This window comes from Brachyhypopomus gauderio, chromosome 14 (genome assembly GCF_052324685.1).
Source record: "Brachyhypopomus gauderio isolate BG-103 chromosome 14, BGAUD_0.2, whole genome shotgun sequence".
Taxonomy (NCBI): Eukaryota; Metazoa; Chordata; class Actinopteri; order Gymnotiformes; family Hypopomidae; genus Brachyhypopomus; species Brachyhypopomus gauderio.
In genome coordinates, this window is record NC_135224.1 from 23,812,960 (window position 1) to 23,839,338 (window position 26,379).

Sequence of the window (26,379 nt, forward strand, 5' to 3'; positions counted from 1 at the left end):
TGCACAAAAATATCATCATGGGCACAGATAACTAAATCACACCACTGCATACCAGTAATCAATAACTGGCCCTGGATTTGCCAATAATAACAATGGCTCTCCTTCAATCTGTGTAGGCCTTGTGCCACTTTGAGGAATTTGCAGTCTACATAGCTTTGTGCATTTGGGCACTTAATTTCAACAAGCCCAAATGATGGACGCTCAAGTGGGTCAAGTTCAAGTTTTTCAGAACTGCATAGTCCTTTAAGGCCCCCGTTTCCATTTCAAGTCCCCTCTTCATGTGTGCTGTTTGTCGTGTCCCTCGGATTATCCTTTCTGCCAGGCTTTCTACAGAATGCAGAGATGTTCATTGTGCAGATGAGTGGAAGAGAATCTGCTTTCATTCCAGCGTAGACTGGTCCAGGATTGAGGGTGGCCCGGTGTGGGAGCTCACCGCTGTAGCCCTTGAAAAGTGTACTAAAAGAAGAGTGAATAACATTTATTTTTACACATTGTAATCTGTTCACCAGCACAACTGATTGTGAATCACATATCACATGTCATCTGAAGTACAACGAGGCTAAATTAAATTTTGAAGAGAACAGGGTCTTATCAGATGATCAAAAGCATTTATTTTTTTACCACACACTGTAATCTGCCTATTAAATTTGGTACTACATACCTAACTCCACTGGCTGTAGTAGCACCTGGTTTTGGCTTTAGGACAACCATGGCATCCACGGGTCCAGGCTTCACCCCCTATTAATTTAAAAGATGGTGTTAGTAAAGTGACTGTGATACATTAACTAACATTAAATAATGAAATAAGACAAACCATTGTTGGTGGTTTATGCCACTTCTGTTCTGTCTGTGTGCATGAAAGGACAGGAGGCACGACAGACATGCCAGATTCAGAATAATGAGCAGTCTGGAAAAGCAATGCAACCAAGTGGTTGCAGATTCCACAACCAGCAACACAAGAGCAGTTGCTGTTAATGAGCACAACTGGCATTGAATCACGTAATGTCATCTGAAATACACAAGAGGCAAAATGTAATATCTTGAAAAGAAGACTTCAGCAATGTCAATAGGCGCAATTTCTGTCCCATCATGTTGTTAGTGGTGAATGTCACTTGTCTATTGTCTCATGTAACATTTGTGCTGTTTTGCATCACTCTTAAAACACTTGGCTATACTGTCTTTCTATTCTACAGTGTTGTGCATGGTTCAATCTACTAGTTCACTGAGCAACTATAAACTATAAAATATATTTTAGATTTAAACTTCATTTTCACTCCAGATGAAATGCTTACACATAGGAGTGAAACAGGCCTACTTATATTTATATTATTTTGTTGTTTCCACCACCAACAACAGAACAGTGCAGGTTTTACTTCAACTGCTTCTTGAAGAGTGTTATCAGAATATGTTAATAGGTGTAAGTGTTGAAGCCATATGTTAACAAAGAAGATAAAAGATTTGAAAGACAGATTGACAGATTTTAGAAAATGCAGTTTGAAGAATAGCTGAGGTGGACTATATTCTGCTTTTGAGTCATAGAGGTAGATAACAATAGCTCGAACTGTAAAATAAACTCCCATTTGTTTACTATAGGCAAAACAGACTGCTAATGATTCCCACTCAGCTACTCTGCATTTGGCTACCATTGTAAGCTTTGAAAACCAATGCCTATGGCTATCACAGCTTACGTGAAGTAAGAGCAAGGATAAAAGATTGAACTTGTGTTGAACTAACTTTTGAACTTGTTCAACAGAACTTTGAACGTGACACTGAACAGAACTCGTGTCATTTTAACCAGTCCTACTCTCAGCTGGTGTGGTGTATCTGTTTTCTTCATAGATCTGTAGCAGTGAGCCCTCACTGTTATCTCGTTAGCCTTACTTTTGCCTGATACTTCCATCAGAAATACAAACATGTTTTTAAAAGGCATTTCTAGTACTAGGACAGGTCGGTTCGTTACTAAAAACAACATCACTTCATTAGACTGCCACCTCAGGCTAGCTAGCTAACTAGCGTCAGCCACTTACCTTCAAAATTGCAGAGGTAGGATGAAACGTAGAACTTGAAACCCTTTTCAAGTGTACTCTGTGGCGTTGTACTTGATGCTCTGACAATACGACGCACATCGTTGACGGTAAACTTCGGTAACTCCAAGAGGCACCTTGTGAATTTCATAGACTCGGCCATAAACATCTGCACTTCCGCATACCAACCGGAAATATGGTACCATCCTTACACCAAACGACGAAGTGGTGCGTGCACCTAAGCCATTAAAAAATAATAAATAATAAAAATTGAGACGACATTACAGCTTTAAAAACGCAATAAACCAATAACATATGTACTAGATAAGCAAAAATAAGGTACCAACAAAATAAGGTTCACAGCTCCGTGTTCCTCGGGAGCGGAATATGTAAACAACGCGAGTGGAAACTATCTAACGGTGGTACGCTAACGACAGCTAGCGTCGCCACAGCGGGCTACAGTTAAGCTCGCCCATTAAGACGGAAGATATGATTAGTCAATTTAGCTGTCATTTGAAACTGGTATTGAGCTGAATTATAACTGCGTGGCCCTCTGTAAACGAACAGCGGTCATCACAGTTAGCTCGTTAGTTTTCTGTTTACTTTCTAGAAACGTCAGAGGGCGTAATATGGCGACTTCAAGCTGATTGGTTTAGTAGCCTCAATATGCAAAATAGTAACGCATTCTGGTAGCGAAATCTTATTTTGCACAGGGAAAAAATAAAATAACGTTTGAACAGTTAATGTAGAACTAAAATATATGTAATATAGAACTATTCTGTTTCCTAATATATATTTAGGGTAATATATTTTTTGGCATACCGTCATCGAGACATATACGAAAGTGTAGTGCTATATATATTGTACAAATGGCCAACATTAAATGTGTTGTTAGGAAGCACTAGATGTTGCGCTCCCTTGGAAAGGAATCGCATGGTAATGGCATGCGATTGAAGGGTTGAAGGGCTCCTAGTGACCTGCAACCGATTTTTTTTTACAACCTTTAGCACCACCTGACACAGTGCTCTCCTATTTTGTCCGCCTAAGCATGAAAGCCTCATATTGGACCTTTGGGTTTACCCTAAGGTGTTTAACAAGATTTCTTGTGTTGCCACAACTCCTTATAGTTTTTTTTTTTTTTACACAAATCACAAACAGCATCTTGGCTCTTTGTGGGGCTGAAATAGCTCCACACATGACTTCTCTTGCGTTCTGCCATAGCGTACGTACAGCGCCCTAGTACACTGAGTGAGCGTCTGTGTGTGTGTGTGAGCGTGCCGCAGTACTTACGCATTATGCACTGACCCAGGCGGAAGAAAAAGTAGTTCCCACCAACCGCATATCATTTAGACAAGATCTCAATATTTTTGTTACTTCCACAGTGTTCCTGTTAGTGCTTTGCATTACCTCAAATGACTGAAGTATCAAAAGTATGGATATTTTGATTTGAAAATCGATTTTACAACATAAAGACCTGGTATCGATGGAATGGATATTTCAGTATCGATCCGCGCATCACTAACTAGAGCTGCGTCAACAAGCCTAATTACAGGATTAGGGCTGCATGTATGAACATCACACACTGACAGAGGTGGGTAGAGTATTCAACAATTTTACTCAAGTTAAAATACTGTTACTTGAACCAAATGTTACTCAAGTAAAAGTAAAAGTATGCATCCAAAAATTTACTTGAGTAAAAGTAAAAAAGCACTTTGATAAAAAGCTACTCAAGTAGTGAGTAAATGCATGAGTACTGTCTCATGTCAATAAATTACATCATGGGAAATTGAATTACTGGAAACTGACTTTTAATGATAACAAAAATAATTTATTATAAAAAAATATAATATATAAAAAGTATTTATTATAAATAATTTGTATTTTAGTTTGTTCCTAATTATTAGACCTGTGTAACTTTATATCCTGAGAGTAGGCGGTATCCAACTAGAGATAGAAGGGCACCAAATTACCTAGGTGACTACGTAACTGAAGACGAGGATAGTGATGGAATGCATATCACAGTAGACTACTGCTGTAGAGCAGTGTGTGGCATTCCACAGACTTATGATGAAGCAATGCAATCAGACAATTCAAAAGAATGGAGAAAAGCAATGGATGAAGAAATCCAATCTCTAAATGAGAACAAAACCTTCACCCCGACAACACTAGCAGTGGGCAAGAAACCCGTGGGGGGTAGGTGGGTTTACGCAATCAAGTCTGGTGTAGATGGGAATGACCAATACAAGGCTCGATTTACCGCTAAGGGCTACAGCCAGAAAATGGGAGTAGACTATGGGGAAACGTTTTCACCAACAGCAGACCTAACGAGTAATAAGAGTTGTGTTACAAAAGGCAGTACAGGAAAATTTACTGGTCCACCAGATGGATGTGAAAACGGCGTTCTTACAGTATATAAGCTGGAGAAATCACTTTATGGACTCAAATAGTCTGGACGAAATTGGAATAGGGTTTTACATAATTGTTTAACAGAAAATGGATTCACACAAAACCAAGCTGACCATTGTGTATATTCTCAAGAGTCAAAAGAAGGGAAAGTGATCATAATTTTATGGTTCTATGATCTAATCATCGCTGCAAGGGATGGAAATTAATTGAAAAGAGTGAAAGGGATGCTTGCACAGCAATTCAAGATGAAGGATTTGGGGCAACTCAAGCATTTTCTTGGTATACATTTTGATTTTTCTGGTGGGTGTATTAAGATGTCACAAGAAAAGTACACGAACAAAACTCTGCAGCGTTTTAACATGTCAGAATGTAGGGTAAGAGAAACTCCTTGTGAGCAAAAGCTTGAATACAGTGATGATGCAGTTAAAATGACAGACATCAGAATGTACAGAGAGGCCGTGGGCAGTCTGATATACCTGACAACCTGCACTAGGCCTGATCTGAGTTTTGTGGTGAGCAGGCTGTCACAGTACCTAGCTGAGCCTACACAGGAGCAATGGGTCACTGTGAAACATGTCCTGCGATACCTTAAAGGTACATCAAACAAAGGTTTAACCTTTAGGAGAAACAACACTGAGAATCTTGGTATACAAGCCTACAGCGATGCAGACTGGGCGGCTGATACCAGTGATCGCCGCAGTACAACAGGATACTGTGTGAGCCTAAGTGAGAACAGCGCACTTATTTCATGGAAGACGAAGAAGCAACCTACTGTTGCACTTTCCACATGCGAAGCAGAGTATATGGCACTTGCTTCTACTGTTCAAGAGTGTCTTTACCTAGAACAATTACTGGGGAATATGGAAAGTTACAAATACACACAAACAATAATACATGAGGACAATCAGGGGACAATGGCATATGTGCACGCTGTTAAGTGACGTAATTTCTGCTAAAAGTTTAGGATGGTTGTTGACATCCGGTAGCCATTGAAAGCGTACACTGTGCTAGCTATTCACCTCACCAGTCTTGTAACGAGCATATTTACCGTTATTTACTTGGAAGTTTCCTTCATCTCCTGTCCGTTTACGTGTCCTAAACATGACAGTTAAACAAAAAAAAGTATCGTTTCAACAACGTACAGACAGCAGGTCCAACCACCACTGCTGTGTACCATTGTGCACAGCATCGACAAGGTGTAATTCCTACCTGAGCTTCCACACCTTTCCAAAGGACTCAGAACTGCAGAAACAATGGGTGGTTAAGATCAGGAGAGATCATTTTATCACCACGAGTACTTCCCGAGTGTGTTTGCGATATTTTATCGCTGCTCGAACCTCCCAATCCTACTGGACGACGACGACTGCGACCTGGAGCTTTTCCTGTGCTATTTCAATGGAATAACTATACTATTCCAACTCCACGACCTGGAGTATGGGAAAGAACAGAGCGTCCACCCAACACTGATCTAACAGAGATGCAGACTGACCATGATGATGATGACCCCTTACCGTGTCATGAACATGACTACTGCGTCAGTAATGAGCCTGCTGCTCTTGATCTCTCCCTCAATGAAAATGAAGAGCTACGCGAGGAGATACCAAGGCTCCGAAAACAAATCGAAGACTTAACTGTCAGCAGCAAGTTCTGTTTGGAGCGGTTTTCTGCCTCTGATGATGACATACGATTCTTTACCAGGTAAATAAAAAATATGGCAGGACACAGTACACGGATGGGCCTTCTCTGGTGTCTGAAATACATTGTGAATGAATTAGCCATTATATAACTTTATATATAACTTTTATATTCCACAGATTTGCAAGCCATGCCCACCTCATGGGCTTTTGGAAGCAAATAGAGCCAGCCACCCACATCATACGGGTTACAAGAGCACAGACTGTTGAGAAGACTGATCAGGTCCCTCACTCTGCCAGTGCAACGGTAAATGTTTTCGTCTTGTCCATACAAAGCATGTTATGTCATCATTTTCAAATTAATCTTTACATCAAAAGAAGTTTTGATAGTCATAATGTAATATGACAATAGGATAATGTATTTTTTCCCCAGGTTCTTCAACCAATTGATGAGTTTTTTCTCTTCATGAACTACCTGTCATTGGGACTGATGCAAAAGGATTTGGCCCACAGATTTAGAATACATCGGTCAACTGTTAGTCGTATTATTAACACCTGGGCCAACTTCCTTTATACTGTATTGGGAGCTGTTTCTATTTGGTTAGATGTGGACACTGTGAAAACTCACCTCCCAGATGTGTTTCAGGACTACGCTGACACTCAAATAATTTTAGATTGCACAGAACTGAGATGTCAAACTCCAAATTCCCTTCTCCTCCAGAGTGAAGTGTTTTCCACTTATAAATCACACTGTACATTCAAAGGGTTGATTGGGATAGCCCCTCATGGCGCAGTGACCTTTGTGTCTTCTCTTTATCAAGGTGCTATCAGTGATAAAGAGATCTTAAAGCAGTCTGGCATTGTGGCCCTCCTTGACCCATCTATGGCCATCATGGTGGACAAGGGTTTCCTTGTTGAAGACTGCGTTCCATGCAAAGTCCACATACCCACGTTTCTGTCAAAGAGAGCTCAACTGTCTAGGTCAGAGATCAGAACGTCACAGTCCATTGCAAGACTGAGAGTCCATGTTGAGCGTGTGATTCGCAGAGTCAAAGAACATAAAATATTCAGCACAGTGAGCCCCCTTTCAATCACAGGGAGCATAAACCAAATTTTTTACTGTTGCCTGTCTTTTGGTGAATTATCAAAATGGCCCCTTGGTAAAAGCCTGGGCAAACAATGGCTAATCTCAATCCAGAATTAGACAGATGATGTAATGTGAATGATGGTGATTTATTATTATTTTATATTTTCTCCAACCTTAAAATGATCCCTTTAAGGTCAGGGGTCGGCAAGCCGCGGCTCCAGAGTTAGCTTTTGTTAGAGTTAGCTGCAGCTAAGCTTTTGAATAGAATTAATGAGTATTTAATTAACGTATATTATTTTTGAGACTTAAAAAATGTTCGGGTGGAATTTCACAAATGTCCAGTATTTAGTTTCGGTTCGCTTGAGTGACATGTCATCGTCACTGAAATAAATTTCCAATTATTTTGCTTTTGTGGCTCCGAGTCAAAAAGCTTGCCGACCCCTGCTTTAGGTCATGCTAGTCTGTAAATATTGGCTGCAATGTTAAGGTACAGTGCAATATGATAAATAGTATAAAATGCTTTCACTTTTATATGTAAAATTGACAACACAATACAACATTATGTATTTCTTAACTTTTACTGTATTTGTAAAAATGAAATGAATACAATAGTAATACAATTGACAGAATAATTTGAATTTGTTTTAATTGTTCATGAGTTCATTATGATTTTCTATTGCTTGGGCATAGAGAGGTATTTTGGCATGTAAGTGTTAAAGAAAAACATGTGACACCTCCTTTTCACCTCTTCTAATACACTGCTATCTCTGTAAACTCGCTGCACAAAAATATCATCATGGGCACAGATAACTAAATCACACCACTGCATACCAGTAATCAATAACTGGCCCTGGATTTGCCAATAATAACAATGGCTCTCCTTCAATCTGTGTAGGCCTTGTGCCACTTTGAGGAATTTGCAGTCTACATAGCTTTGTGCATTTGGGCACTTAATTTCAACAAGCCCAAATGATGGACGCTCAAGTGGGTCAAGTTCAAGTTTTTCAGAACTGCATAGTCCTTTAAGGCCCCCGTTTCCATTTCAAGTCCCCTCTTCATGTGTGCTGTTTGTCGTGTCCCTCGGATTATCCTTTCTGCCAGGCTTTCTACAGAATGCAGAGATGTTCATTGTGCAGATGAGTGGAAGAGAATCTGCTTTCATTCCAGCGTAGACTGGTCCAGGATTGAGGGTGGCCCGGTGTGGGAGCTCACCTCTGTAGCCCTTGAAAAGTGTACTAAAAGAAGAGTGAATAACATTTATTTTTACACATTGTAATCTGTTCACCAGCACAACTGATTGTGAATCACATATCACATGTCATCTGAAGTACAACGAGGCTAAATTAAATTTTGAAGAGAACAGGGTCTTATCAGATGATCAAAAGCATTTATTTTTTTACCACACACTGTAATCTGCCTATTAAATTTGGTACTACATACCTAACTCCACTGGCTGTAGTTGCACCTGGTTTTGGCTTTAGGACAACCATGGCATCCACGGGTCCAGGCTTCACCCCCTATTAATTTAAAAGATGGTGTTAGTAAAGTGACTGTGATACATTAACTAACATTAAATAATGAAATAAGACAAACCATTGTTGGTGGTTTATGCCACTTCTGTTCTGTCTGTGTGCATGAAAGGACAGGAGGCACGACAGACATGCCAGATTCAGAATAATGAGCAGTCTGGAAAAGCAATGCAACCAAGTGGTTGCAGATTCCGCAACCAGCAACACAAGAGCAGTTGCTGTTAATGAGCACAACTGGCATTGAATCACGTAATGTCATCTGAAATACACAAGAGGCAAAATGTAATATCTTGAAAAGAAGACTTCAGCAATGTCAATAGGCGCAATTTCTGTCCCATCATGTTGTTAGTGGTGAATGTCACTTGTCTATTGTCTCATGTAACGTTTGTGCTGTTTTGCATCACTCTTAAAACACTTGGCTATACTGTCTTTCTATTCTACAGTGTTGTGCATGGTTCAATCTACTAGTTCACTGAGCAACTATAAACTATAAAATATATTTTAGATTTAAACTTCATTTTCACTCCAGATTAAATGCTTACACATAGGAGTGAAACAGGCCTACTTATATTTATATTATTTTGTTGTTTCCACCACCAACAACAGAACAGTGCAGGTTTTACTTCAACTGCTTCTTGAAGAGTGTTATCAGAATATGTTAATATGGTGTAAGTGTTGAAGCCATATGTTAATAAAGAAGTTAAGATAAAAGATTTGAAAGACAGATTGACAGATTTTAGAAAATGCAGTTTGAAGAATAGCTGAGGTGGACTATATTCTGCTTTTGAGTCATAGAGGTAGATAACAATAGCTCGAACTGTAAAATAAACTCCCATTTGTTTACTATAGGCAAAACAGACTGCTAATGATTCCCACTCAGCTACTCTGCATTTGGCTACCATTGTAAGCTTTGAAAACCAATGCCTATGGCTATCACAGCTTACGTGAAGTAAGAGCAAGGATAAAAGATTGAACTTGTGTTGAACTAACTTTTGAACTTGTTCAACAGAACTTTGAACGTGACACTGAACAGAACTCGTGTCATTTTAACCAGTCCAACTCTCAGCTGGTGTGGCGTATCTGTTTTCTTCATAGATCTGTAGCAGTGAGCCCTCACTGTTATCTCGTTAGCCTTACTTTTGCCTGATACTTCCATCAGAAATACAAACATGTTTTTAAAAGTCATTTCTAGTACTAGGACAGGTCGGTTCGTTACTAAAAACAACATCACTTCATTAGACTGCCACCTCAGGCTAGCTAGCTAACTAGCGTCAGCCACTTACCTTCAAAATTGCAGAGGTAGGATGAAACGTAGAACTTGAAACCCTTTTCAAGTGTACTCTGTGGCGTTGTACTTGATGCTCTGACAATACGACGCACATCGTTGACGGTAAACTTCGGTAACTCCAACAGGCACCTTGTGAATTTCATAGACTCGGCCATAAACATCTGTACTTCCGCATACCAACCGGAAATATGGTTACATCCTTACACCAAACGAGGAAGTGGCGCGTGCACCTAGTTTCAAATGACAGTAAAATTGACCAATCATATCTTCCCTCTTAGTGGGCGGGCTTAACTGTATGATAATTTCCGCCCGCTGTGGTGACGCTAGCTGACGTGCGAGTTGTTTACAAGGAGGAACACGGAGTTGTGGACCTTATTTTGTTGGAACCTTATTTTGCTTAAAAAGTTATCTAGTACAGATATTATTGTTTATTGCGTTTCTAAAGCTGTACTGTCGTCTCAGTTTTTTTTAAATTTTTTTATTGCAGTTAATTAGGAAAGTGGGGCCCACTTTTAATGGTCACGGTTCGCTACTGATATATATACGGTCTCTGGTATGAACCCTTTGGGTACAAGCCAGGCTGCATCAGGTTATTGTAGCAGCCTGGCTGATTTGGTGTTTTAGTTAAAAAAATAGGACATTGTGATATGACGTGCTACTCAACTTTGGAATGTTTGGATTAGAATGTTTGGTTGGGAAGGTGGAATGTTTGGATTTCAATTTCGATGCTGAAAAGCTGAGAAGTAGTCGCATGACATTTTGCTGTGATTTACAATACTTACAAACATTACAAATCTTACAAATAATATCTAATTTACAATCGCAGATCTTTCTATTTGTTCTATATCTTTCTGTCTTTCTATTCTTTCTAATTTTTTATCTCGAGAATGAGTTTTTTCCACAGGAGAACCGACCAGCCAAGGCCTGGACAGGAACAGAAGAACTTCATAGACACACCAGGTTTTACAACTCATGGTGAGAAAAATACATTTTCATATACTGTACATAATTTTATACTTCTATGTAAGACAGTATATTTAGTTCTTATGAGTATGGATTTCCATAGGCTTATTCATAATAATTAAATATACACATTTATGTAGTAGGTTTCTAAGGTTCAGAAAAATAACATGTATATTTATTCTACTGTCAACTGTCAAGATCTTTATTTTACATTTACACATGGTACAGTATAATATAATTAATAGACCATGGGTTATTTCTTTGATTTCTTTGACCATGGAAAAAGCAAATAAAAATAAACATTTTTAAAAAGAAACAGATTTCTAACATGACATCACAAATTCTTAAGCATTCTAATGACATCACATGGCACCATAGCCCTTCTTATAATCACTTGTTCATTGGGAAACACTTACAAGGTTTTTGAGCCTCACTGTGAGGCGTGCTGGGTTTCACTTTACCTGCTGTGGGATTTTCAGGTGTACCCTACAACCCCCAAGCGACAGTGATCCACACGGATCCCTGTGGACCAGCACCCTTCCCTCACAGAAGGACGGCGGGACCCTCAGATGTCGGCCATGTTAACACCCCTGTAGAAGGACCACTCCACACTGGTACTGTGTAACACTGAAGGATTACATGCGTATTCAACAAACCAAATAATCATGCATGATGAAGTAGAAAAAAACATTTATTACATTTGTTTGTAAGGTCTGGCAGAGGTGCAGAACCATCAGCTTTCTGCACATGACCTGACCAGTAAAACATCAGTTTTATCAGAAAATATGACATGACATATTCTTCAACATTGTAATGAATTCAAATGGCACTGTAGCCCTTCTTATAGACCTGATGATCTTAACAGTACACATTCCTCTGTGCCCTGGGTTGGTGTTTTGCATTTAGGCCCTGACATGGAGAGGCAGAGACACCTTGCTCAGCCCCATGTTCAAGGCGAGGTCCTGAGACAGATGGATCCAGTCAACCTCCAGCCTGATGGTGGGTATTTGGGTATTTTGGGTATAACGTTGCTTTGTGTGGAATGCTACGGTTGCTATGGACGCTATTATTGCTATGGAATTCTATTATTGGCTAGTTAGTTAGGTTAGCCTAGCGAACGGTACCACGGAGAGTTTAGAGACAATATGGCGAGGTGATCTGTCTACTGCACTGTTATTCATAATCTTTTTCTTAATGTTCAATCAACATGACAGCAGATGCCCTTCAGAGACCAGTTGGAGACCAGCTGATCCTGGAAGAGGATTATGATGAGAATTATATCCCATCTGAACAAGGTACATTAGCTGTCGCATACTACCTGTTACAGTTTAGGACCCCGGATAAAACTTTTAACAGAGCCGGAGTGGCTAATCGGGAGATTTGTGAGGATTCTCGATGGGCCGGCTCATGTCAATCTCTAGTTTGGGCCGATTGGGATGGAAAAATAATTTTGGGCATGAAACTCCCAGGCTGAAAAAGTGGCCCTGAACTCCGGCCCTGAACTTTAATATATGTTACTGAAATGGTATCATTTAATATCCACCATTGATAAAGTCTACAAGCTACAACAGTTCCATCATTTAAAAACTAAATTATAACATTGACATAATAACTTAATAATATATAATAATATTATAATATATAATAATAATATTAACAACACAGTTCCAGTTGGGACTCCTGTATGTTCGTCCAAGCTATAGCTACACTTTATAACATAGAATCAATCTCCATGCATTATGGACTTAAATATTTGAATTTGTGGGATTTTGTCTTGATTTGAAAATATCATACTTATTGTGGGTATATTCTTCTTATCTGTATTGCTCCTCAGATATCCATGATTTTGCCAGACAAATTGGCATTGACCCTGAGAGGGAGCCAGAGCTCCTATGGCTGGCCAGAGAGGTGGCTGTAGCCCCACTACCTCCTGAATGGAAACCCTGGTAGGACAAGCTCATTCTCATACAGTCACCCATAATGAAACAGTTTTCTTATCCTTACACACAGAGCAGTGAGCATTGGTGTGAGCGTTGGTTCCTTTTAGAAAAATCCAAGCATACTCTAATGTGCCCTTAATTGAGGAATGGCTTCCATTCCAAGAACTCTACGTCTCATTCATGCTGGCTCGTTCATTCAGGTTCTCGATTACCTGACGTACCAAGGCCCTTTGTCCCCTGTAACTCAGTTATAATTTTAAATACCATTTATATAAGTAGGATGCATCAGGACTTTATTGTGAGTGTCATAATGTCACATGGACTCTCTGAAAGCTTGCAAGAAGTGGGCATTAAATCACTTATGACCTAGGTGATTAGATGAGCAAATTAGACAGCCCAACTTTTTTTAAAGACCATGGAACTGCAAGTCTGGAGAAGACTGAATAATTTGACTGGGAAATAAGACTGGGCAAGAGAAAATATAACAGGCAGAAGAGGATTTTTGAAGTTGGGGAGTTTGATGTGACATGAAAGATCAGACACATTTTAACATATGAAATCATTTTTGGATTCTGTATTCAAATGGTTTGGGGGAAAGTATGACCTTATTGTCAGGTGTGACAGTGGTGTCAGTACCTTCATAGATAAAACACACAAGATCCAGGAGATATTTAATGTTAGTTGTCCCCGAAACTAACAATTGCAAAGTATAAAATGAATATTTCATCACTCTATGCAGCAGATTTGCTTGTAGACTTGGCCTTCTGGCACTATTAATCTGAGCAATGAGACCCAGAGCACCACTCAGTGTTTCAGATGTTGTCCTGTTGACACCTTTGTGGACAGTCCTGTGCTGGAGAACCTAGGCTTGTCTACATGTCATGTGTTTTTATGTGTGTGTTTATCTATGTGATGAGCTTGTCTCCCTTTCCTACTCTCCAGTCAGGATGTGACTGGAGAAGTTTATTACTTCAACTTCTCCACGGGCCAGTCCACCTGGGACCACCCCTGTGATGAGCACTACCGCCAACTAGTGGCCCAGGAGCGGGAGCGTGCTCACCACGGCCGGACTGCCTCTGCCATCTCAGGCTCCGCCTCCACAGGAACCACAAAGAACAAGGAGAAGAAGAAGAAGAAGAAGAAGGAGAAAAAAAAGAAGGAACCAGAGGGACTGAAGGCCCCAAGAGTGAGTTTGGATCTGTGTACCCTAAAATGTATTTTGTTACACAGCAGTTATATTTGTCACACTTTCTCTTCCATTCTACACATTCTTGACTGCTGTGTTTCTAATAACACTGAAATGAATTGAACAATTATTTGCTCATCGAAGTATATCAAAAGATTTAGGACAGCAGTCGCCTAAAGTTGAGCAGAAAGGAGAAAGAAAGCTAAATTGTGTGTGCCATTCTGCTAAAGCTCTCTCTCTCTCTCTCTCTCTCTCTCTCTCTCTCTCTCTCTCTCTCACACACACACACACACTCACACACTCACTCACTCTATCACTGTCTCTCAGCTGCTGGCTCCTCTGGCTCCACTGAGAGGGATGTGTGACCTTTCAGTTCCAGGACTGCGAGGTTCCCTGGGCAACTCCACAGACCTTCATCCTTTAAAGTCCTCATTAGGGGTAAATGTACGGTCTATATCCTCTAGTAGGGGTGAACATGTACGGTCTATATCCTCTAGTAGGGGTGAACATGTACAGTCTATATCCTCTAGTAGGGGTGAACATGTACAGTCTATATCCTCTAGCAGGGGTAAATGTACGGTCTATATCCTCTAGTAGGGGTGAACATGTACTGTCTATATCCTCTAGTAGGGGTGAACATGTACAGTCTATATCCTCTAGTAGGGGTGAACATGTACAGTCTATATCCTCTAGTAGGGGTAAATGTACGGTCTATATCCTCTAGTAGGGGTAAATGTACGGTCTATATCCTCTAGTAGGGGTGAACATGTACAGTCTATATCCTCTAGTAGGGGTGAACATGTACAGTCTATATCCTCTAGTAGGGGAATGAAACCTCATTGTATACATTGTATAAGGTGGCGTAAGAACAAACCCTACATACGTCACTGGAAGTAAAAGAACACGTCACTCCTCTGCAAAGTTTAGCTTTTACCAAATTGACTTTGAAGTGATGGAGGTCTGAGTTCATGGCAGAGGTGCAGAGCGTATGATGGTGTGTATCTTAGGATGTATCCGGAGCAAATTTGCATTCGCTAAGAGGACGACAGCTGGAGAGTCTGGCTCCGCCCATATTTAATTCAGATCTGGAGGTGGATGAAGAGGAGGATGAAGAGCAGAAGGCGGCGTCTGTCCATGAGGTGAAAACACCCGCTAGAATATAATGCTCTGATTTTTAGCTCACTGTCACCTTTGTAGTCTTTACAGTGCAGTAAAGTATGAGGAATGATTTTCTGTATCCGTGTTGCGGTGTGTGTTTGTGTGTACGTAGAGTCTGCTAGGGTCATCAGACCTGTTGCAGAACATACACTTGGACCTGGACATCCTGAAAGGGGGACTGCAGTATGAGGTGGCCACGATGTTCTTCACTCTCCCCCACACACACATTATGTTCCCAGCTTTTCACACACATTTATACAGCGCCACTAACATCACTGTGTGTGCTCACGTGATCTTGGTGTTACTGTAGCACCTTGCTCTACCTTTCGCAAACACACACACACACACAATGATCTTGTGAATGTCTGTACATGCATGTTCATGCATATGTGTTTGCATGTGTTGGTGTGTTTGTCTGTGTATGAGCAGGACAGTGAAGTCAGTGGCAGTGCTCCTGTGGAGGAGAGATCCGAACCAGAACGCCAAGATCTCGCTCCGTTAAGAGACCACAGCCCTGACCCACCCTTGCAGGTACTCATTAACACTCACACTGCCTCTCTTCCTATATGTCTCTCCCTCCCTCCCTCCCTCTCTCTGTCTGTCTGTCTGTCTTTCTCTACAAACACTATAGCAGTGGTATAAGTGAGGGGACCTCAAAGTTTATTTGAGGTTAGGGTTTTATTTGAAGTCATGCGCCAGAGTGTTTCTTTCTTTCAGTGTTTCTTTTTGTCTTCTTCCTTTCCGTCCATCCATCCATCCATTTATCCATTCGTCTGTTAGTCTCAGGATGAGAAAGATGGAGAGAGAGAGGAAGATGAGAAGATGAGACCACAAGTGGCAGAGAGGTTGGTCTCACTAATGCTGTTGATACCAGAATGTGGTCAACACACGCACACACATGCATAGACACACACAGCTTTTGATAATTCAACTTCAATTCAGTTCAAAATTTGGACATCGTCCATGAACATTTTCATATTTAATCTTAAATCTACTTCTGTTGTGCAGTCAGATTGTGTGACTTCTAAGTCAGAATGCACAAATGCTCACAAGTTCAGCAAATTGACTCGGAGAATTTGACTTTGTTTCGATAAATTGTTTTAAGTGAGGAAATCACAATTGCATGTTTCTACTTTCAAGATACTGTATAATATCACTGAGGTGTGAACGTTTTCCATAAATTTCACCTGAAAGCCAAACATGTCTATAACTTTGTGAGTAGTGTGTGTGTCATGATTGGTAACATTACACTGTTGGGTGTTACAGGATGATGTTGGAGCCTTCCTCCCCTCCATCCTCTTCCTCACTCTCCAAACCCTCTGATGGACTGCAAGAGCCACTGAAGAACAATAGCGCCCTCTGCTGGCTGAGGCCGGAGACGGTTCGTGGGACAGCGAGCAGGAGCAGCGTGGCAGAGGAGACTGAGCTGGACGTGGAGGAAGAAAAGACAAAGAGAGAGGAGGAGTGTGTGTGTGTGTGTGAGTGTGGTCAGCTGTCTGGTCTGTTGCAGGAGGTGAGGGAGGAGGTGCAGAGGGAGCACAGCAGGAAGCTGGAGCAGCTGTCGCAGGAGCACCAGGAGCAGCTCCTCACCCTTAGACACGAGCACCTGGAGGAGGTGCAGTAGGGAGAATTTATTTACTCACAGCTCAGTGATCACCTGAGAGGCCAAGCCAATGTGTGTTCATCACACGGTGTGTGTGCAGGAGAGCGTGGAGAGGGAGCGCTTGTTGAGGGCTCATCTGGAGGAGAGGGAGAGGATGCAGGATTCACACACATCCCAGCTGGAGCAGCTCAGACTACAGCTCGACTCTCAGCTCCAACACACCCACAAAACACACATGCAGAAAGTAAGATCCCACACCCACACGATACGCACGCGCAAAAACGCCTCTTCTGCCGTACCCAGTCGGGTGTTTATGTGTATAAAGACGGTGAGAGTTGTTTGTATTTGTTTGTTTTTCTTGTGTGTGTGTTTAGGAGTTAGAAGTGCAGAAGATGATGGAGCAACTGGACATGAAATCCAAAGAGCTCAAAAGTCAGGAACTGCTACTCCAAACTCAGGTACTTTACCTGCGTTATTTGAGTGTGTGTGTGTGTGTGTGTGTGTGTGTGTGTGTGTGTGTGTGTGTGTGTGTGTGTGTGTGTGTGTGTGTGTGTGTGTGTGTGTGTGTGTGTATGTGGGTGTGCTACTCCAAACTCAGGTACTTTATGTAGTGTTAGTTACTTCTAACTAAATGATAGACACGGAGAGTCATATTTGGATGCACGCATGAAGCTCCACTTTATTCAAGTCCCCTGTAAACTATATCCCCCACCTAACCACAAGGGGGAGTATAATACCATGTAACCTATAAATGCATCATTGCTACAATTTACCTGCTTTATTTGAGTGTGAGTGTGTGTGTGTGGGCGTGTGTGTGCTACTCCAAACTCAGGTACTTTACCTGCTTTATTTGAGTGTGTGTGTGTGGGCGTGTGTGTGCTACTCCATGCTCAGGTACTTTACCTGCTTTATTTGAGTGTGTGTAGGTGTGTGTGTGCTACTCCAAACTCAGGTACTTTAGCTACTTTGAGTGTGTATGTGCAACGGGTACACTGAGCTCCATTGTATTAGGTGCCCTTATAGCTGTACTTATAAGTTACTAATCATTCGTCAGTCAGTTCTTTGTGCTGAGAAGTAGTCATTGACCTGTTTTGAAGAAAAATAATGAATAGGTCATGTGTGGAGTGTGTGTGTGTGTGCGTGCATGCATGTGTGTGTCACTCAGCTGCCTGATAAAATGATCTGTGTGTTCGTACTGTTGGTCTGTAGGCTGCAGATTTGAAGAAGAGGAGACAACAGCTGAGTGAGGAAGAAGATGATGTTGAGAAGGGGATAGAGGTGCGTGTGAGTGTGTGTGTGTGTGTGTGTGTGTGTGTGTGTGTGTGTGTGTGTGTGTGTGTGTGTGTGTGTGTGTGTGCGTGTGTATCTGAGAGTGTGTGGCCAGGTGTTTGTGTGTGTGTGTATCTCTGAGAGTGTATGGCCAGGTGTGTGTGTGTGTGTGTGTGTGTTTGTCATTGTGAACTATTATGCTAGGTTGTGTGTGTGTGTGTGTGTGTGTGTGTGTGTGTGCGTGTGTATCTGAGAGTGTGTGGCCAGGTGTTTGTGTGTGTGTGTATCTCTGAGAGTGTATGGCCAGGTGTGTGTGTGTGTGTGTGTGTGTGTGTCATTGTGAACTATTATGCTAGGTTGTGTGTCTGTGTGTCCCCCAGGCTCTCTCACGTGTCCTCAGAGAACGGGACAGTCTGCGTGCGGAGCTGGACAGACTAAGAGATGAGAGGAAGAGAGAAAGGGAGGAGCTGGAAAAAGAGAGAGAGGGAAGGAGGAGGGAGAGGGAGGAGAGCAGAAGGATGATGGAGGAGAGAGAGAAGCTACTGAGCAATACAGTGCTTCTACAGGATAGATGTGATGAACTCCACAGAAGGCTCAGGTAACACACACACACACACAAACACCCATATACACACACACACACACACCCACACCCCCATATACACACAAACATGCTATAATACACATCCTGAAGACTTGGGTAATGTATACGTATACCAACTTCTGTCGATGCGCTGGAAGTTTAGATAGTATACACACGCATACACATGTGCAGGCACACACACTCACTCACACACACACACACACACACACACACACACACACACACACACACACACACACACACACACACACACACACAAACACAGACACACTAGCTTTGACCGAGTCAGTACTGGTCTCTGGTGACACAAATACACGGTACACAGAGTGTGTACATGTACAGATCTGTGTTGGTGTGGTTTGTGTCTGTCAGCGAGGTGGAGCAGAGAGAGCATGGAGACGATAACCTGGAGAGGAAGAAACAGGAGGAGAGCAAGGAGAAGAGCAGAGAGAAGGAGGGCTCCCTCGGAGTGGAGGAAATGGAACCTCCTCTCTCCCCTGTGCCCACCTCCCACAACAACCACAGCAGCATAGACGAGTATGTGGGGAGTGTGTGTGGGTGGGGAGGGAGGCTGTCCGATTGTATGTATTTATCATATGTTTATATACTCGTTTGTAATCTCCTCTCTCTCTCTCTCTCTCTCTCTCTCTCTCTCTCTCTCTCTCTAGCTTGCAGGAGTATATCTCGTGTGAAGGTGTTTCTCTGCAGAGAGCAAGACAGTTCTTAGAGAAAGAGACCAGCTGTCTGAGAGCGAGACAAGCGGCACTAAGGACGGTCCACCCCAGCCCGCAGAGGTCCGCTGCAGGAGGTTCTGCTCAGCCTCTCTGCCAGGTCCGTCAAGTCTAGTCAGTTTTATTTATAAAGCGCTTTTTACAAAACATGGTGTCACAAAGCAGCTTCACGAGCGCATGGGTCCAGATCCCTAATGAGCAAGACGGGGGCGAGTGTGGCAGAGACAAACTCCCTAGGTGGATTAGGAAGAAACCTTGGGAGGACCAAGACCCAAAAGGGAAGCCATGCTCCATTGGCCCAGCAACTTTAAGTTCATATTTATAGTCCTGTGTCTATCTGAGCAGTCACAGTCTCTCCAATATGGATGCTGGGCCTCAGGTAGGATGCTGGCCGTATTGGCACATGCATCCACAGCATCAGCACATCCACTGGCAACCCAGAGCATCTTCTAGCTGCTTTATGGAATTGTCTTTGTAGAAACATGTAGTCAAGATACAGAATGCAGGTTAAATATGTAAAATCAAATTAAACTTCCATATATATAGTAGACGTGCCAGTGATTTAGCATGTGGCTCCAGCAGGCTTATCCCTAGCAGCATAACTAAAGGGAGGGGCCTGGAGGTGACCACAGGCATGAGGGTACTGAGACATTACTCTGCCTTCGGCTGTAATCTTGTAGTTTTCGGAGCTGAGCGCATTTCTGCGCTTTGAGAGAGCAGCAGGTGAGATGGATTATGGTATGCAGTGAGTTCACTCGGATATTGTGGAGGACTATTTCATGCTTTATAGGCCAACAGAAGAATTTAAAAATCAGTTTGATATTTAACCAGGAGCCAGTGCAACGCTGAGAGAGTAGGACTAATGTGATGGACTTCTCAAGGCCTAGTTAGGACTCTGGCTCTTGGATTCAAATGCAGCAAGTTGGACTTTCTTCAGGGACTGTTTAGAGCATCCAGTTAAAAGACAGTTACAGTAGTCCAATCTTGATGAGATTGTGGACCAGTTTCTCTGCATCTGATACCGAACGTACATGTCTCAGCTTGGCAATATTACATGAAGTTGCAAAGGCAGCATTAGTGACATTGACATAGTGACATGTGTGTGAAAAATGAAAGATCCAAATCACTAGAGACACCTAAACTTTTAGCAGGAGATTCAGGTGTTACTGAAAAGCCATCTAGTGTAATAAGAAGATTCGACCAATTGCTTCTTGCAGTCTTGGATCCAAGAAGTAACACCTCAGTTTTATCAGAATTTAGAAGAAGAAAATTAGACGCCATCCAGTTCTTTATTTCTTGCAGTTGTCAGTTTTGGTAGTAGTATTGACATCATCCAAATTAGAAGATATATATAACTGAGTATCATCTGCATAGCAATGGAAGCTAATACCATGCCTACAAATGCTTGCTAGCATATATAATAGAATAACATGGGACCCAATACAGATCCTTATGAGCATTCATTATTTTCAAGTACAAATTGGTAACGATTGTTCAGGTAGGATTTGAACCAGGAGAGTGATTGACCTTTATCTGAGAATATTAAGAGATTTTAAGACTACTTTAGACGGTTTCAGTGCCGTGGTGGGTCTAAGCACGTTAGGTCTTGCAGGGCCTACAGCCATGTAGCCAGGTCAGATGGGAGACAGTAGGAAGCATGAGTGTAGTTCCTCTTAGATGTTCTGCTCCCCTGTGCTGTAGGAGGTGAGTGAGCTGGAGAAGCTGAGGGAGACGGTCCAGAAGGACCACACGCTCCTGAGAAAGAAAGAGGAGAGACTCAGCCAGCTGGAGACGTCACTGGCAGAGGAGGTAACACACACACACACACACACGCACGCGTATGCCTGCACCCACACACTTACGTACAAACCCACATTAATACCTACCTGGGCTTTACAATGTTTTTCTCAGCTGTCATGTGATGAAGGCGAGCGGCTGGTGGGAGATCGGAGAGTCTCATTTGATGTCAGAGACTCAGAGACGAGCAGAGACGAGTATGGCCAAGAGGAGACGAGTGAGAGACAAACTCTGAATGCACAACACGCACACACGGGTAGACATTTTGAGAAGGCACTAATTTTGGTTTTCACAAAGTTTACTACCATAGTTTTTTATGGTGGCAATTTGTATTGATTCTAGATTGTGAAGAGTGATTAGATGAATTGCAATTAATTGCAAAGTCATTCCCTGTGATGAAAATGACCTTTTACAATACAAAATTACAATACAAAATTATTGCATTACGGCTCCTCCATTTCAGTTAATGGAGATCATTTCAGTGATGATCTCGTTAGCTCAGGAGATAAAAAGTTGATGAGGATAAGACAGCTGACATCAATCCGTCATGCTGATTAGAAGAGAAGACTGGTTGCTTTAAAAGGGTAGTGGTGCGTTTACGTTTTCTCCTGTTAACCATGGTCACCTCCAAGGAAACACGTTCAGTCATCATTGCATCAAAAGGGTTTCACAGGCAAGGACAGTGTGGCTTGTACGATGCACCCCAATCAACCATTTATCCAGTCACTAAGGACTTTGGGGAGAGTGCTTCAAGTTGCATGAAGGAGGCTTCAGGGAGCGTCTCCTACAGGAGCGTCTCCTACAGAGGAGGCAGCTATGAGCCTCCTCACACCATCAAAGTGTGGGGTCACTCCCAATGTTGCCTAAGCAAAGCACAGCCATAAATAAGGGAAGGTATCAAAACATCCTTCCAGAACAACTTCTCCCAACGATTCAGGAGCAGTTTAGCAACAAACAATTATGGACTGTTAATAATTGTACTTCATTATATCACATAAACATTTGACAAAAGGTTCTTAAAAAAATAAACTGAGGAAGCAAACTGTGAAAACTAAAAATTTGCCCACAACTGTAAGCAGCTCTAGAGTCCACTCTGGTCTTGATGGTTCATAGTTGTCTGATGTTTTTATCTCTCTAGCAGTAATACACCCAAACCCTGGTCTTCCTCTCTGTTTCAGCACATGCAGTGCCAGTGAAAGTGCAGCAGTTAGCAGAGTCCCTGCAGCAGATCTCTGGCCAGCTGAACACAGTGCTGGGTGCACTGGGATCTCTCACTGGGAGGACCGTCCAGCCCCTCCCTCAGTCACCTCCGTCCTCCTCCTTCCCTCCTGCCCCGTCCTGGGCATGGACACCAAGCCCCGCCTCCTCTTCATTGGCCAATCAGAACAGTTTCTTACACTGTTCTGTCCCAAAAACACACGGGTCTGACCTTCATTTGAACTCCCACTGGAGCAAACTCTTCCCTGGTACGTAGAGACAGACACACCCCAAACATTAGCAGTGATGAGCAGTGGTCACCTCTGTGGGCTGCAGTAACTTTCACTAATGCTTCATTTCTTCATCACTCGTAAAACCTTTAAAATACAAATAGAAAACTTCTGCCTCTCCCTCAAGCACAAACCAGTCACTGCTGGATTTATAGCCTTTTTTGCATAGTTGATGACCTCCATTGATTTTCTGTGCTTGGATAATGCCGATCTTTTCCAGTGCAAGTGTGATGCAGTGTAGAGACCTGCTTCAGATTAGCTTCAATCTAAACCGCACTACCTGTATTAAGACTGCTCTGATTTTAGGAGTTTCCATGGATACCAGTGCCCGCTATCCCATGAGGGCTACCAGAGCATATAGTGGATACACTCCAGCAAGGTGACTACACACACTTGCACACCTGTGCAGGCTCGCTCACAATCTCTCACTCTCACTCACAGGGTCAGTGCTGCTGTTGATTTTTGAAGGAAAATTGATGAACTCATACAGTGCTTTTCCATTATGTGTGTGTGTGTGTGTGTGTGTGTGTGTGTGTGTGTGTGTGTGTGTGTGTGTGTGTGTGTGTGTGTGTGTGTGTGTATGTGTGTGTGTAGTCTCTCCTCTGAGCTAGATAGCCAGAGGCTGCAGAGACTGATTGAAGACAACAAAAGGTGGCTGGAATCACAACGCAAAGACCCAAATGTGTATCCTTTCACAATCTCTCTCTCCCCCTCAGCTTATACACATGTACGTATCACACACAAACCAGTACGGGAACAGAATGCATCATATTTTCACACACACTCTCTTGCACCCTTGTACTCTCCTGAACCTCTGCCCAGGCCTCTCTTCACACGCTACCCAGCTGCCCCACCCACCAATGGGCTGGTCCAGCTCGGCCTGGACGAGAACAATCAGATCAAGGTCTACCATTACCGAAGAGGCACAACCCACTGATGTCCGTGTATGTCCAATGCAAACATCAGTGGATAGACAGAATACAAACATGCCATCACATTACAGGTGATGTTGCTGACAGTCAAGTCAGATTTAGCGTAGTACTTTGAAATTCTTTTTTGATAAAAACATTTCTCATCTAATTGAAATTCAGATGGCATATCTAACTGTAATTAGTGATTAAGGTATTTCCGCCTACATAACACATTGCAGTGGTGGATTATACTTATTAAGATGGCGGTGGCAGTGTTGGATGTGGCTAAAACGAGCTGGAACGTCGTCTTTCCTGCAGGTGCTGAACCTGCGCTCTGGCGTGTCCCGCATGGCGGTGGTGTCCTTGAGGGAGTTGTACTCCAGCCTGCAGAAAGGGATGGACCAAGAAGTGGAGGTTACAGCTAAGGTCCTCCTCCACAAAGCAGCGGAGTCCAATGGCTTCATCAGGCAGGACGTGGACACAGCTCTGGACAGCATGGTGCAGAACTGCACCCCCATTCGGAGCATGAACGCCCTTCTCGCTGGAGGACTCTGGTCAGTTAGCCTGCAGTGAGCTTTAAACTGTGGCTTTCAGATAGCAACAACAGTCACAAGAAGCTAACACAGCACTAATTTTGGCTGCTGTTTTTACCTCTCCAATGTTCTTTCAAAATATTGCCCTGGCCTATATCAATATTTTTAGTTATTTATCCTCTTATATGTTATTTTTATTGCGTTCCATCTCCGCTCTGCTGATCCAAACTGCCCTTCACAATGCTTAAAAAATAGGCTAGTTAGCTAGCTCACAGAGGACATACAAACATTTTCTGTTTAAAAATACACATGTACACTAACTGGTGCAAGCTAAGCAATCGAATAGAATATGATCATTTGATTGTGCACTTAGATCATACATAAGGGTTTTAAGTTTCTTTATAGAAGCTAAAAGTTGTACTGTATACATTGATTGGATGGATTAATAGTTATTACTATTATTATAATAGTTATTTTTTTCCTTCTGTTTTCCTCAAAAGTCATCTGAATGCTGCAGTAAGAAAGTGTACTGCTCGGCACTTGGCTACTTTGGTAGAGAAGATTGGTGCTGGCCGCTTATTGTCTGGGGCGAAAGACGTCACACCGCGAATTATTCCTGCAGTCTCCAAGTTGGCACAGGACTCTTCACAAGAAACCAAGTTAGTACTGGGATCAGAACGAGAATTCTACAAAGCTTATTCAGTTTCCCAGATAGTAATATTTTGCTGATTCTTTTAGTCTCCTAGTCTGATACCCTGAAGTCAGCAAATGCTGCTAAATTGTAGAGTAATAGAAACACTATCGTGTTTTCTAGACACAGACAGCCTTGTAAAATTGCGCCCTGGTAAGATAAATGGTTGGTGTGCTGTGAGTTACGGGTCCCTCACGGTTCTCTCCTGTTTTGGGGTCTGTTCCTCGTCTCAGGCGCTTGGGCCGGCGTATGCTGCTGTTCCTGTCCTCCCACCATGACTTTGATAAGATGGTGGAAAAGTGCATCCCTGCCAAAGACCTGGCAACCATCAGGGACACTGTCCTCACTCTGAAATCCAAGGTAGCGATTCATGATTGGATACATGATGAGGATTTTTTATCCCATCCACTATGCCCCATGTTAACTCATTAAACAAATGTATGTGTAGACATAAAAAAACTATTCTTTCAGAAAGTCATTCCACTGATATGCTAAGAGATGCCAGAGATAAAAAAGATAAAAGATTTACCAGAAATACTATAATTCCTAAATTAATTAATAATATTTATAATATTGATAATAATCATTCCAGAGAGTTACCATAGTTACCAAATACTGTCACTTTAATTGAATGAAATCTTTCTAGGTTAAGAAAATGCTTCTGTAATAACCCAGTGCTGTCCAGGGTTGATTTATTGATCATTGTTCCTTTTAAATGTTCTTTTTATAGAGCTGGTTAGGGAACTCTACCCCTGCAAGCCACAACTGGTTGAGCAGAAGGTGCTCCCTCTGCTCTGGTACCTCCTGGGGACCTCCAGCAACAGTGGTACGGTCCACGGGAGGGGTGGAAGCGTGACGGGGCCACTGTCCACCTATGCCAAGCCCTTCATGCCCACATGGGCCCCGCGCTGCTGGACTGCGCTGGTTCCCAACCTTCCAATATCCGCAAGAGCCTAAGAGAGTTTGTGAAGAACCTCCCGACCACATGAGAGCTGCCAGCCAGACCTCCAGACAAAAATAAAGCCCAACATGGATTCTACTTGAAGATGGAGATGTTTGTGCATTTCTTACTGTGCCTGCACTCTAAATGAAAGAGAGAGGAAGAAAGTCAAACGTTTTTAACATTTTGAATTAGCAGAAAGCTAAATCCTTAAACTCAGAAGTCCTTTTAAATAAGGAGCACAGATTTTAGTGAATCACATCAGGTTTAACACACCTAGGAGCTCTGCTCTTTTTGCACTTTGAAATACTAACACTTATGATAACTGTTGTCATGGTGACTATAGATATATATTGTTCTATGATTGTTATTTTCTGTTGACATATCCTGAGGTAACTGTGCAGAATGTAATTTATCACATACACAAGAAACAAGGATCTGGGGGGTATTCCACGAAGCGAGCTAACTCAGTAAGCCGGGCTTTTTAAGACAAGCCTGGCTCATTTTGCTCAAATTCGGTTCCACGAAAGAGGCTAGACTTGAGCCTCGCTCAGTTACTACAGCAACATATACGTTTGAACTAACCTGCTCTGTACCA

The 26,379-nt window shown here is 42.3% G+C and overlaps 2 protein-coding genes and 1 long non-coding RNA gene across 4 annotated transcripts; 2 read left to right on the forward strand and 1 right to left on the reverse strand.

The window, feature by feature from the left end:
• Positions 1-7,810: 7,810 nt before the first annotated feature.
• LOC143475665 (uncharacterized) lies at positions 7,811-9,816 on the reverse strand. The gene is made up of 3 exons (XR_013121078.1): positions 8,745-9,816; positions 8,592-8,668; positions 7,811-8,386 (listed from the first exon to the last, which is right to left on the reverse strand). It is a non-coding gene; the product is annotated as an uncharacterized LOC143475665 (long non-coding RNA).
• A 480-nt stretch (positions 9,817-10,296) lies between these two features.
• On the forward strand, positions 10,297-14,629 carry LOC143474619 (centrosomal protein of 164 kDa-like). The gene is made up of 8 exons (XM_076972116.1): positions 10,297-10,943; positions 11,411-11,545; positions 11,838-11,930; positions 12,146-12,226; positions 12,766-12,877; positions 13,814-14,057; positions 14,385-14,501; positions 14,621-14,629. The coding sequence occupies exons 1-8, from the start codon at positions 10,856-10,858 to the stop codon at positions 14,627-14,629; spliced, it is 879 nt and encodes a 292-aa protein (XP_076828231.1). The 5' UTR covers positions 10,297-10,855.
• A 432-nt stretch (positions 14,630-15,061) lies between these two features.
• On the forward strand, positions 15,062-24,068 carry LOC143475234 (uncharacterized). Of its 2 annotated transcripts, none has more exons than XR_013120958.1 (18): positions 15,062-15,196; positions 15,328-15,405; positions 15,645-15,746; positions 15,996-16,060; positions 16,482-16,830; positions 16,919-17,062; positions 17,193-17,276; positions 18,028-18,096; positions 18,468-18,685; positions 19,064-19,228; positions 19,360-19,522; positions 21,124-21,231; positions 21,334-21,436; positions 22,398-22,685; positions 23,013-23,085; positions 23,301-23,390; positions 23,529-23,709; positions 23,936-24,068. XR_013120958.1 is itself a non-coding variant. In XM_076973018.1 (18 exons), the coding sequence occupies exons 4-17, from the start codon at positions 16,038-16,040 to the stop codon at positions 23,641-23,643; spliced, it is 1,992 nt and encodes a 663-aa protein (XP_076829133.1). In that variant the 5' UTR covers positions 15,062-15,196; positions 15,328-15,405; positions 15,645-15,746; positions 15,996-16,037; the 3' UTR covers positions 23,644-23,650; positions 23,936-24,015. The 2 variants fall into 2 exon arrangements, 1 of the variants encoding a protein (XP_076829133.1); XM_076973018.1 differs by having other exon boundaries at positions 23,529-23,650; positions 23,936-24,015.
• Positions 24,069-26,379: the final 2,311 nt, after the last annotated feature.